The sequence below is a fragment of the Corella eumyota genome, chromosome 5 (assembly GCF_963082875.1).
Source record: "Corella eumyota chromosome 5, kaCorEumy4.1, whole genome shotgun sequence".
NCBI classification, from domain to species: Eukaryota; Metazoa; Chordata; class Ascidiacea; order Phlebobranchia; family Corellidae; genus Corella; species Corella eumyota.
The window spans coordinates 9,986,509-10,000,948 of record NC_137494.1 but is presented as its reverse complement, the minus strand read 5'-3'; the positions used below and the strand labels follow the sequence as shown (position 1 = coordinate 10,000,948).

The following is a 14,440-nucleotide window of genomic DNA, read 5'->3' as shown; positions in this document are numbered from 1 at the left end:
AAAATAATTTTTGTTTATTAATCATATTTAAATGCTTGTTTATTTAAGAAAAATCAAAAATCAATTTAAGGAATTTAAAATTTACTACAATTTATATCCTAATATTACCAACTTAAAACAGGGTTAAATATTAGTTTTTGTTTGTATAATATATATAAATGCTTGTTTGTTTATTAAAAATTGAAGATATGAACTATTCTTAGTTAATGTTTGTGCACATCTTTTTTTATTTATAAAAATTTATGTTAAATAATAAAATAATTTCGAACCATATTTTATTTATCAAATAAATCTAGATATGGTTCGAAATTTTAGATTTCGAAACGTATTGTTATTGTCATTATTATTATTATTATTAATATTATTATTAATCTTTTCCAGTGTCTTATAACGTGTAAATTTTGAGTTAACAAAACTTTTGTTTGTGAACATTTACAGTTTTGAAATTTTAGTATGTTGTTTATTATCAGATTGTGTTTTCATTCTCCTATTTACAACATTTTATTATCACTAATTACTAATTAATAGGTGTTTATTTATTAAAATTTAAAATTTGTTATTAATTTTTTAAATCTTGGCCATTTGTATATCATGATATCGGTAACTCAAAAATGAAATAAAATTTTGATTTTTATCACTAATTACTAATTAATAGGTGTTTATTTATTAAAATTTAAAGATTGTTATTTATTTTTAAAATCTTGGCCAATTTGTATATCATGATATTGGTAACTCAAAAATGAATTAAAATTTTAATTTTGATCACTAATTACTAATTAATAGGTGTTTATTTATTAAAATTTAAAGATTGTTATTTATTTTTTAAATCTTGGCCATTTGTATATCATGATATTAGTAACTCAAAAATGAATTAAAATTTTAATTTTTATCACTAATTACTTATTAATAGATGTTTATTTATTAAAATTTAAAGATTGTTATTGCCTTTTTAAATCTTGATCTATTGTATATCATGATAGCAGTAACTCAAAAATAGATAAAAAATTTAATTTTTGTTTGTTTATTATATTTAAATTATTGTTTATTAATTTAAAATTAAAGTTCGACATTAAGTATTTAAAATTTGATATAATGTATTTTATAATATAAGGAGTTAAAAAACATATTTAAAAAATAATTTTTGTTTATTTATCATAGGTAAATGCTTGTTTATTTATTAAAAATCAAAAATCAATTTTAGGAATTTAAAATTTAGTCTAATGTGTATCCTGATATTAAAACAACTTAAAACTCGGTTAAAATATTAATTTTTGTATGTATACAATATATAAATGCTTGTTTGTTTATTAAAAATCAAATATATGTAATATTTTTAGTTAATTTTTATGTAAACGTTTTTTAATTTTAAAAACTTATGTTAAAAATAATCAAATAATTTTGAACTATATTTTATTTATCAAATAAATCTAGTTATTATTATTATTATTGTTAATCTTTTCCAGTGTCTTATAAGCTGTAAATTTTGAGTTAAAATAACTTTTGTTTGTGAACATTTACAGTTTTAAAATTTTAGTATGTTGTTTATTATCAGATTGTGTTTTCATTCTCTTATTTACAACATTTAATTATTACTAATTACTGATTAATAGGTGTTTATTTATTAAAATTTAAAGTTTGTTATTTATTTTTTAAATCCTAGCCATTTGTATATCATGATATTGGTAACTCAAAATTGAATTAAAATTTTGATTTTTTTCACTAATTACTAATTAATAGGTGTCCTAGCCATTTGTATATCATGATATTGGTAACTCAAAATTGAATTAAAATTTTGATTTTTTTCACTAATTACTAATTAATAGGTGTTATTTATTAAAATTTAAAGTTTGTTATTTATTTTTTAAATGTTGGCCATTTGTATATCATGATATTGGTAACTCAAAAATGAATTAAAATTTTAATTTTTATCACTATTACTAATTAATAGGTGTTTATTTAATAAAATTTAAAGATTGTTATTTATTTTTTAAATGTTGGTCATTTGTATATCATAATATAAGTAACTCAAAAATGAATTAAAATTTTAATTTTTTTTTACTAATTACTAATAATAGGTGTTTATTTAATAAAATCTTAAAATTGTTATTTATTTTTTAAATCTTGGCCATTTGTATATCATGATATTAGTAACTCAAAAATAAATTAAAATTTTAATTTTTTTCACAAATTACTAATTAATAGGTGTTTATTTATTAAAATTTAAAGTTTGTTATTTATTTTTTAAATCTTAGCCATTTGTATATCATGATATTGGTAACTCAAAAATGAATTAAAATTTTAATTTTTATCACTAATTACTAATTAAAAGGTGTTTATTTTATAAAATTTAAAGATTGTTATTTATTTTTAAAATGTTGGCCTTTTGTATATCATAATATTAGTAACTTAAAAATAAATTAAAATTTTAATTTTTTTTACTAATTACTAATTAAAAGGTGTTTATTTTATAAAATTTAAAGATTGTTATTTATTTTTTAAATGTTGGCCATTTGTATATCATAATATTAGTAACTTAAAAATGAGTTAAAATTTCAATTTTTATCACTAATTAATAATTTATGGGTGTTTATTTATTAAAATTTAAAGATTGTTTTTACTTTTTTAAATCTTGATCTATTGTATATCATGATAGCAGTAGCTCAAAAATAGATAAAAAATTTAATTTTTGTTTGTTTATTATATTTAAATTATTGTTCATTTATTTAAAATTAAAGTTTGACATTAGATATTCAAAATTTAATATAATGTATTTTATAATATAGGTGGTTAAAAAACATATTTAAAAAATAATTTTTGTTTATTTATCATTTGTAAATGCTTGTTTATTTAATAAAAATCAAAAATTAACTTTAGGAATTTAAAATTTAGTCTAATGTATATCCTTATATTAACAACTTAAAACTCGGTTAAAATATTAATTTTTGTATGTATATAATATTTAAATGCTTGTTTGTTTATTAAAAATCAAATATATGTAATATTCTTAGTTAATGTTTATGTGTACCTTTTTTAGTTTTAAAAATTTATGTTAAACATAATCAAATAATTTCGAACCATATTTTATTTATCAAATAAATCTAGTTATTTTTATTTTTCTTCCTCATCCGAATTTTGATTCAAAATAACTTTTGAACATGTGTTTTTAAAAAAGTTCTGAAATTTTAGTATGTTGTTTATAATAATATTGTGTTCTAATCCTCCTCTTTTTATAATTTAATTATTACTAATTACTAACTGCTTGTTTATTTATTAAAATTTAAAGATCGTTATTGGGTTTTTAAATTTGGGTCAGTTATATATCATAATATTATTAACTCGAAAATGAATTAAAAAGTTAATTTTTGTTTGTTTATTTTAAGTAAATTCTTGTTTATTTATTAAAATTTGAAGTTCGATATTAAGCATTCAAAATTGAGTATAATGTATTTTATAATAAAAGTAATTAAAATACATATTTAAAAAATAATTTTTGTTTGTTTATTATATATATATATATATATATAGTTGTTTATTAATCGAAAATCAAAATTTAATTTAAGGCATTCAAAACTTTGCCTAATGTACATTGTGATATCAACAACTTAAAACTGGGTTAAAAAATTAATTTTTGTTTGATAAGTATATGAAATTACTTGTTTGTTAATTGAAAAATTACAGATTGATTTTCTTAGTTCAGTAAGTTAATACATTTTTAGTCTAATTTTAAGATATCAATGTTTGATTTAATAGGATAGTTAATATTCTTCATTAAGTTAATTTTATGCATAACTTCGTTTATCAGAAAAAATTAATTTTAAAAATAATTAAATAATTTCGAACCATATTTTATTTATTAAATAAATCTAGTTATGGTTCGAAAGGCCATTTGTATATCATGATATTGGTAACTCAAAAATGAATTAAAATTTTAATTTTTATCACTAATTACTAATTAATAGGTGTTTATTTAATAAAATTTAAAGATTGTTATTTATTTTTTAAATGTTGGACATTTGTATATCATAATATTAGTAACTCAAAAATGAATTTAAATTTTAATTTTTTTCAATAATTACTAATTAATAGGTGTTTATTTATTAAAATTTAAAGTTTGTTATTTATTTTTTAAATCTTAGCCATTTGTATATCATGATATTAGTAACTCAAAAATAAAATAGAATTTTAATTTTTATCACTAATTACTAATTAGTAAGTGTTTGTTTATTAAAATTCAAAGATTGTTGTTAATTTTTTAAATTTTGGCCAATTGTATATCATGATATTAGTAACTCAAAAATGAATTAAAATTTTAATTTTTGTCACTAATTACTAATTAATAGGTGTTTGTTCATTAAAATAGAGTGTGTTTCGTCAAAACGTTGTTGTTAATTTTTACGTTGTTGTTAATTTTTCAAATACGTTGTTGTTAATTTTTCAAATGTTTGTCAATTCTATATTATGATATTAGTAACTCAGGTTGTTTTTAATTTTTCAAATTTTTGTCAATGGTATATCATAATATTAGTAACTCAAAAATAAATTAAAATTTTAATTTTTGTTACTAATTACTTATTAATAGATGTTTGTTTATTGAAATTTAAAGATTGTTATAAGGTTTTTAAATTTTGGTCAGTTATATATTATAATATTTGAATCTCGAAAATGAATTAAAAATTAATTCTTGTTTGTTTGTTATATTTAAATGCATGTTTGTTTATTAAAAATTACAGTTCGATATTAAGCATAAAAAGTTTGGTATAATGTATTTTATAATATAAGAAGTTAAAAAACATATTTGAAAATAATTATCGTTTATTTATTATATTTAAATGCTTGTTTATTTAATAAATTCAAATTAAGGAATTTAAAATTTAGTATAATGTATATCATAATATTAACATCTAAAAACTGAGTTAAAATATTAATTTTTGTTTGTATAATATATATAAATGCTTGTTTGTGTATTAAAAATCAAAGATATGTAATATTCTTAGTTAATGTTTATGCATATCTTTATTTATTTATGAAAATTTATGTTAAAAATAATCAACTAATTTCAAACCATATTTTATTAAATAAATGTAGTTGTTTTTATTCTTATTTGATCGAATTTTGAGAGACGATAACTTCTGTTCTTTATAATTCAAAATTCTAAATTTTTAGTATGTTTGTTAATATCCTAATGTGTCGTAAAAATCCTATTTACGGCATTTAATTATCACTAATTACTAATTGATAAGTATTTGTTTATTAAAATTTAAAGGTTGTTATAAATTTTTCAAATCTTGGTCAATTGTATATCATAATAAAAATTACTTAAAAAACGAGTTCAAAATTGAATTTTTGTGTGTTTCTTATATTTTAATAGTTGTTTAGTTATTCAAAATTTAAGATTGACGTTAGGGGTTTAAAATTGGTTTTAATGTTATTTATGATATTAATAATTAAAAAACATATTTGATAATATTTTTTTGTATGTTTATCATATTTAATTGCTTGTTGATTCATTAAAAATCGAAGATCATTTTTAGCCATTTTAAGTTTGGTTAAATGCATATTCTCTTATCAACGATTCGAAAGCAAGTCAAAAAATTATTTTTTGTATTTTTTATTACTTGTTTGTTTATTGAAATTTTTTAAGAAAACAAAAAATCAGTTATTATCACAAAAAGTGACTTAACTTTTGTCCTCTCTAGTTATTAGATAAGGCTGTTAATAAAAACAGAAAAGGTAAAATATTAAAATTATTACAACAAGCCTGCACATTTGATCTTAATATCAGTAGGTAGTAGGTGCCATAAAATGTTATACGCAAACGAAAAATCATTATGGTTTGGAATCTTAGATTTCAAAATATATTGATATTGTCAATGTTTTCATTATTTTTTATTTTATTTTTTAATATCCATATGCGATAGATTTCTGTACTTTTTTATTGAGGAAGAATGTTTAGTTGGGACGTGATTGAGCTCTTCGTAAACTCCGGGCTTAAGGCGGTATAGTGTGGCAATGGTGAGACTCGAACCCAAAACCTTTTAGCCTGTAGTCCGATGCCATGTTTTAGTAGATTTAAAGGAAATTTTAGTATGTTGTTTTTAATTTTTTTTTTAATGCTAATTAAAATTCATTATACAAAATTATTACAAAAAAAAGTTTGATCGTCTTGTAATTTAGCCAATCGTTTTATAAAATAGAATCTAATTGTATATCAACCTCATCTTAGATTGTTTATTAAGACGAGACGATCTTACTCATTTAGTAAAATCCTAAGTATTTTGCTTTACCAGCTCACCGTAGAAACCATATAAGCTTTGTTATTTATGTTGATATGCACAGTGGGCGGATAACTTGCTTTAATAAAAAATTAAAAACTACAAATGCAAAACTAGATAAAACATACGAACAAATAATTAGTACAGTTAAAAAGTACACGTCTGCACCTTATCGCACCCAAGTCAGACCTACTTTTCTTAAGCGAAACTCTAAAAAAAATCACTAAATAACTATAAGATAGCAATTTGTAATACAACATTTATGTTACAGAATTAATTTTGTAATAAGTGTAAACTTAGAATTTATAAAGTTAGAATTGCATATGGTAACCAAACAACTAAAAATAAACTGCGATATAGACATTAATCCATTTTACTTCGCCTTTGTCATAAAGATTTAATTTTGACGAAACACACTCTATTGTTTTGTCTCAACGTATTTTTAAAAAAAATGCGTAGAAGAAAATCTTGCAGCAGCAAATATAAATAAAATAAAGTCGATTACGCTACAAAATCGAAATAAAACTTATTTAATGTACACTTTTGAAATAAATGCTAAACTTATCAAGAATATAATTTTCAAGAGGGCTAAAAAAATTTCTTTTACAAACTGACACTTGTTTTTGTTTCTGTTTATCATGTACAGGATTTTAAAAAACAAATTAACGGGAAAACCTAATAAAACATTAATAACGTAAAAACATTAATATCGGTATCAAAATTTTTATTTAAAAACAGTATAAAACATGAAACAATTTACTTACTTAAATGAATATAATTAAGCTTAACTTTATTTGTTTTTTGGATTAATAATATATTTCGATATTCTATTGAAAAGAATAAGTCCAGCAAGTGTTAGTGTCTTTTTCAAACCAGTGTTTGTGTAAAGACGGTATAGTTTTATGATATTTAAAATTTATTTTATCATTTAGAGCTTTACACAAACTGCAAAAAGCATTAGAAAAAGGAGCTTTAAACGTATTAAATTCGATTTCATCTTGATCGTTAAAATCCAACAAAGGAAAATGCTCATTCGACTCCCAGCGCCATGCAAAATATTCTGTGTAAGCTGTATTGTTGTTTTCCAAGTATTTTAAATATTGTATCAACTCCTCCTCAGTGTTGTAATCATCGTAATGAATAAAAGAGTGCGGGGGAGCAACTGTTTCTACGTCTTGACGAGTTGTTCCCCAAACAATTGGAACTGTGCCTGAGTATAAGGAATTAAACCAAAACTTTTCAGTTGTATAATCTCGGCACCGAAATCCATTCGGAAATGCAAGATAAAACTTATATGTTGCTATCACGCTGTAAAACACAGATTTAATACTTGATTTCATCTCAGGAAATTTAAGAGGTCCACAGTCTCCATAAATGTCTATTTTTAAACCTTTGCTTTGTAAAGAATTAGCAATCATTCTCCTTTTTTTAGAACCGGCCATTACGTTGCAGTTGCTGGCCACCCAAGCGACAGATTTCGATTTTCCGCGGATTAGTTTATTTACAACATGATGTAGTATTTCTTTTTTAGATTTTGCTTCCAAATAATCCACTTTCCTTGAAAGCTCAACAAATTTTGAATCACGTACTAAATTATCAATTTTCTTACTTTGCCTTGAATACAATAATTTGAAGCAAAAGTATACTAAAAAATTTTGTTACTTTTATGTTATGTTACTTTTATTTAGAAAATCTTTAAAAAGTAAAAAATATGCCTAATATAACTAGAAAACTATTGTTTTGTTAGGAATAGTCTTATTTACTTTTTTAAATGTGCTTCTACGTATTTTCGGCCTGTAAAAGGCAGCATCATTCCATTAACATCAGCATCCCTTCTATGGGTCATGGTCCAGTTAAAAAAATTATCAAATTGAAGTAAATCTTGATTCCATATATGTTTTGTTGACCAAGTGCTTTCTCTGCACCACCAAACGTAGGCTTGATCAGGTTTTCTAAAAACGATATATTTGTCAACTAATCTAGATGATAAATTATAATAAAAGTATTAATAACGCAATGATAAAACAATAAAAACATTTTTTATTTATTGAAATAACATTGTTAAAATTATTTAGTAATAAAGTAATATTGGCAAAATTTTACCTCCAATTTGGATTTGGAATGTCTTTAATGTTTGCGTTTTTCATCATAAAAACAACGCCGTCAGACCGATTAAAGTGTGTTCTATCAGTTGTGATTGTGCAACTTGGTCCTATCGTGCCATTTGGAGTTATTGCCATCCCGCCACATAAAGGGTGGCTTGAAATTACTCCAGGAATAACAAACGGGTTCCAAATTAAAATTGAAATTTGTTTTTTAATTGGCCGTGTTGTCGTTAAATCTATACAGATAATATACACTTTGATTTAAATAGTTTGTTCATTGTACGCAGCAAAGAAAATTAATCCAATATATAAATATAAAATAAAGTTATTAAAACGTTACGTTTATTTACGTAAAATTTAGCAAATTTTACTTATTATTTATATTTATACTAATAATGTATTGCTAAAGTAAAATCTTATAGTCATTCGAGATTTGTGCTATAACTGTTTTATTGGATTTCCTTATTGTATAACAATTTTAAAACTAGTATATTAAATCAACTTACCAGAGCGAATTTTGGTTTTAGTCGGTTTGTTATATATAAAAAAATGCCTTTTGTATTCCATCTATAAGTAAAATTTAGACATTTTTTTAATTGTATAATGTGCATCGCTTAGAATCAAAAGGTATTAAAAAAGCATTAAGAAATCCTACCTTTTTTTCTATATACCACATATATATTATAATCGTTGCCAAAATAACTATTGACAAACGAATTAAAGCCCTAAACTTTTTTGTATTCATTTTAAAAAACACTGTTATATATAACTTCTAAAATAAGTGTTAAACTTTCAGTTTTATTCATTTAATGTAACAAATTTTAATGGCCATTGCCTAAAATATCGTTTTACGTTTAAGTAAATCGAATGTTTTAACAACCTATTTATACCTTTTTATAGAATTAATTTGGTTAGCAAAATGCTATACATGGCAAACAAATATATTTAATCTATCAATCTACTATGGTAGCTGTTTGAAATTCATATTTTATTAATTTTTTTAACAATTCTTCCTACGTTTTATTCGACTCAAAATAACTGAACGCCAGACTGGAAAACTTACCTTTTGAAAATTTTCGTTTTACGGACGTTAATGATAGGCTAACGCTAAGCTCCTATAGACAGTAAGAACTTTCGCCAACTCAACATGGTAACACATGAATAAGTGTGGCCGAAGTAAGGTTACAATAAAATTTTACATAGAATTACAATTTTTGCTTTTATGCTTATTTTTTTCATTAGGCTGTATACTTTGTAGTTTGTGTTTTGTATCTTATTTTGTGTCGCATTTATTTTGCATCTCATGAAATTTTAATTCTGATTAAGGGCGCTTGTACAGAACACTTTTGGTAGATTAAATCATCCTTGCGCAGATTTTGGTTATAAGTTAGCTAGTTTGATTAACTCGACTATCTTGTGTTTTTTAATCAAGTATGTTCTTCTTATCGATGCTCATCTTAACAGCGTACTCTATTGGGGTGTCATAACTGTTTAAGCCATAGTAGGAGTTTATTAGATCCTATTTATGATTTTATATATTTAGCTAACGTTTTTTAGTGCTGAAGCTAAAAATTGCTTTAAAAAAACGAATCACAATTTAAAAGTTCATTAGCATCAAATAAGGAATGTGACTTTTAGTATAATAATGAAAAGGATTTTAATTTTTTAGATGAAAATGTAAAAAGTTAACTTAACCGATTTTGTTGTAGTTTTGATTTCTGGTAGTTAATAGCCTTAAAATACAAAGTTAGGGTTGACATTAATAAAGATTAAAAGAATTTTTTTTAATTAGCAGCAAGAAAATTCTAGAATTAAATTTGGTTGACCAACTTTTATGGTGATAACTAAGTTGGTGCTTGCTCATTATGCTATTTCTAACAAACTTAAACTGTTGTTGGTAGATCAGCAAGAAAAAGAGAACCACTGCATTTTAATTTTACTTGTAACAATGTAAATCTATATCGATTTCGAAACGTTATCGTTAGTTTTATTACAAACATTTTTTGAAAATCACAATAACATTTGTTCTAATTAATTACATATTTAAAAATTTAGTATATGCCGTTGCTATTATTTGTTTGCAGGTTGCTAATTAAAATAAAAATTCAAATAGTGGTAATTAGTGTTTAATTTAATAACTAGGCTTTAAAATATTTAATCAATGTAAATTTAACGCAACACGTTCATTATCTAAAGAGATGGTTCGGTTTAAGCTGTTTTAGGTTGTTAAAATTGTGCTTAACGACGAAGAAAAATAAGGATTTCTGTAAACTTAATCTAGTAGGATTGGATTAAGACCTTCCAAACTACTTTAACGTGTATGTAACATACTTGGTTGTGGTTTCGATGCCTCCAAAAATTACTGTGCGGCCCTGCCTGTTCCCGGGCTTACGCCTCGCAATAAGGGGTTTCGTCGAGGGCGGCGACATGCCCAGGCCAACTAATTATGTGCGGAGTAGACAGCAGCACGTGGCTGCAAATCTACAATAAAAACAACAATTCACAAATAACAAATGCATTTGATAATAACTATTTTACATTATTTAATGTTAAACCTACATCTCTATTGAAGAAAAACCAATGATATCCCTGACATGAGACGAACCGTTGCATTTGGGAGATAAAGGGACCACAACATTATCAGTTCAAGTAGCTGTGCCAGCGGAAAGTGGAACTTTTCAAAAAAAACTTCCCTTCCTTACATTCGCCGTGGCTTTACAAGACTGCTTGTAAAAATGTTTTATAATTTTTTATAAAATTTGATCTTATATCCAAGGCCAATAATTGGAATGCCAGAGAAAGCGGATATAGACTTGCACTTAGTTTGTACGGTAAAGCTGCAAGCATTGTAACCAATTTATCTGGAAGCGATCGTACATCGGTGGTAGTATTAAAAGACAAGTTGCGAAAAAGGTTTTCTGCCCCAAAGTTAAACCGATTAACGGAGCTACACAGCAGAAAAAGAAAAGATAGCGAGTCCTTAGAAGCACTCGCAAGCGACATTTCCAATATGATTTGACAATGTCCAATATATTACAACTCTAGTATTGAAGAACTTAAAAAACTTAAATTAATTTTTTTTCTAAATGCAATTAAATACGACGATGAATTGCATTCTGCAATCTTTCACACGCTCCCAACAACAATCGAAAAAGCGTAGGAAACGGGACAACTTTATAAACAATTGTACCGAGTGGAAATAAGCATGAACAAGTTATCGAACGATATTTCAAGCGCAGGTCTTTCTAAATTGCCTTGCGCTTTTGATCCAATTCCCTTTCCCAGTCCAACAAAACCCAATTTTTCTGCTGATTTAAACGCAACTCAACAGCCTAAAACTATCACTCCTAAAAAGAATCTTGTTAAAGATAAAGAAATGGTCCATGTTTGTTCGTTGGCAGAGTCAAAGAACGATGTTTATATTGAAGAGAAAATTGCCCAGGCTCAATTAAAAGACCCTGAAATAGTACAGGTGATACGTTTTCTTTGTTCTGATCAAAACCTTAAAGTAGGTTTAACAAAATATGATGGACAACTGTCTTCGTTGGTGATCGAGAATGACATACTGTTCAAAAAATGGGAAACAGCTTCCGGTTCTAAGTTCCACTTACAAATAGTGGTTCCAACATTTTTGCAGGAAACCATTTTAACGGATGTACACAAAGGCCAAAAAGGTGTTATGTCTACACTTAAGATATTAAGACGCCGTTTTTATTGGATATCTTTAAAATCTGACGTCATTAAACTCAGTAAAAGATGTATGTATGGGTTGCAAAGAAAAAAGAAACAAAAATAATGAAGAATTAAGGCATTTAGTTCCAGGAGAGAGGGTTTGTCTTCGCAAAGTCAATGAGGTTAAACAATCACAAAGAGATACTTGTAATGCCTTTGTTATTACAAAAAAACTTAATTACTGTAGGGAATTGGGTTAGGAAAGTGACAGAAAGGTCCAGCAATGTATTAAAATACTTAAATATATTCCTAGGTAAAACCTTATTCAAATAGAATTCTGGCTAACATACTTTATTGGTAACAATATATATACAAAAATAGGGGCGATAATATTACACTACGCTAAATCGTTTCTAAACTAACATCATTATTATATAAAATACACTAACTTCTTTCTCCACAATCACAATTATCAAAAAAATACAACACACTCACAACTTCGCCTTCCACGTAAAGCGACACATTAATCAAAAGGTACATAATAGACACAAACTAAATTATTCTGCGATGCGAAAATAAATAATATACTGGGTTTAATAATACAAAACTACATTACATGGCTGTACGTTTCACTGTCAATTAAAAATGGATGATAATTCTATATCAAATTAATTAATTATCACAAGATTAAGGAAAAATATATTCAGTAAAAATCTGACGCATACATAGAAAAACTATGTCACTATTGATAATGTTTTTTTTTTAGGTTTTTACTATATAGTAAAAACTGAACAACAACTGGAAATGTTATCGAGATATAACCTAAATCCAAAATTGGGGCGATGATATGTACATACATAGCGTCTATACAATTTTTAACTATCTCAATATAATGACGCAATAAATTTGGTAATTCTAATTACCTTATGGGTAATTAGATCTGTCCTTGAATAAAAAGGTATTTCTTAGTTTTTATACCCTTTTAAGTAACCAATACATATGAATATTGTTTCTTTGTAATTCTCTTATTGTTAATAAATTTGCACGGCTTTTAACCGCATAGAATGGCAGCGAGTTTGCACAGTTATTTGGGTTCACAGAACGAAAGTTATTATTTTGCCTGAGAAGGGGTTCTTTCATATTCTTTTTTGTACTTCATAATGGGTTGGTTCTGGTTGATAGTGTTGATAAAGTTTGTAAATATTTTTGTTTTTGATACCCCCAGTTTTGCGGCGGAAATTACATCTCGGCTGTCAATGCAGGTGATTTTGGCCATTTCTTGCCGTTTTTTGTGAACCAGCATCACAGCTGTTTTGAGGCTAGGAAAGCCTTTGCAGCGTAATTGATTGCGATGCTAAGTGCTTTTCCTACATACATATCGTATTAGAAAACCAAAGTGTCAATACATATCGATGGTTGTGAGCAGATCACGTTTGCGTAAACTTTGTTAATATATCGCGTATTCGTTATTTCTTTTTATTACATGTTTTCTTACTATTGGAAGGGGAAGAATGTAACAAATCCACCATATTGTTGTTTACTCTTAAGTCTTATCTATTCTATGTCACGTGTTTACACCTGTAGTCTCGTCTTTACACCTTATCATTATCACGTGTACCGTATCACGTGACTTGTTGGTTTAACTGCTGAATTGTAATGTATTGGATAGTATTCGTGTTACGAGTTTGTGGACGGTTGTTTGTAATCTTACGCAATAAAATACTATAAAATATAAATACGGCTTTTTATACAAAAGAATATCAGGCAAAACCGTTACAGTATAAACATAACTTACGCGATTGGGACAATTCCATCGTTTATTTTCCAGCGTACGGCTGGAGTTACCCAGAGTCATGGGGATGTGACATTTATCACAAATTTGGCTTGAAGCCAACAACCCCATGTGCTGGGCATACTCAAAAGCTTTTTTAGGGTAATGAAAAATGCCCAATACCGCTAAATCTTTGTACTTAATCTCGTCTGACGGTTCCAAGACATTTAAACCCCTTACATTTGAACACCTTACAACTGAACCCCTTCATTTGAACCCTGGTTATTGAAACCCCTTTTAACTGAACCCGTTACATCTGAACCCCTTCATTTGAACCCCTTTATCTGAACCCCTTACACTTAAACCACTTTCATTTGAACCCCTTCATCTAAACCCCTTACATTTGAACCTCTTACATTTGAACCCCTTACATTTGAACCCCTTTATCTGAACCTTTCTGGAAAACATAAAATGCGTATGTGTACAAAACTAAAAAAATGAAATCATATTTTGAATTGTCTCCGCCCCCCAGGCTTTAATTAAAAACGAGATTTCCTCTGCTTTCCACAGCACTCCCCTACTGTCAGCCATTTTAAATGTAGTCTAGCCAAACTTGCAAT

At 25.6% G+C, this 14,440-nt stretch overlaps 1 protein-coding gene across 1 annotated transcript; it reads right to left on the bottom strand.

The window, feature by feature from the left end:
* Nucleotides 1-7,099: 7,099 nt before the first annotated feature.
* On the bottom strand, nt 7,100-8,512 carry LOC145753467 (glycoprotein 3-alpha-L-fucosyltransferase A-like). Its single transcript, XM_082569877.1, has 3 exons — nt 8,376-8,512; nt 8,036-8,224; nt 7,100-7,886 (listed from the first exon to the last, which is right to left on the bottom strand). The coding sequence occupies exons 1-3, from the start codon at nt 8,510-8,512 to the stop codon at nt 7,100-7,102; spliced, it is 1,113 nt and encodes a 370-aa protein (XP_082426003.1).
* Nucleotides 8,513-14,440: the final 5,928 nt, after the last annotated feature.

Coding starts and splice junctions, on each gene's coding strand:
- LOC145753467 (XM_082569877.1), bottom strand. CDS start 8,512: ATGGCAATAACTCCAAATGGCACGATAGGACCAAGTTGCACAATCACA. Junction 8,225..8,375: donor ATTCCAAATCCAAATTGGAG/GTAAAATTTTGC, acceptor TATCGTTTTTAG/AAAACCTGATCAAGCCTACG. Junction 7,887..8,035: donor GTAGAAGCACATTTAAAAAA/GTAAATAAGACT, acceptor ATTGTATTCAAG/GCAAAGTAAGAAAATTGATA.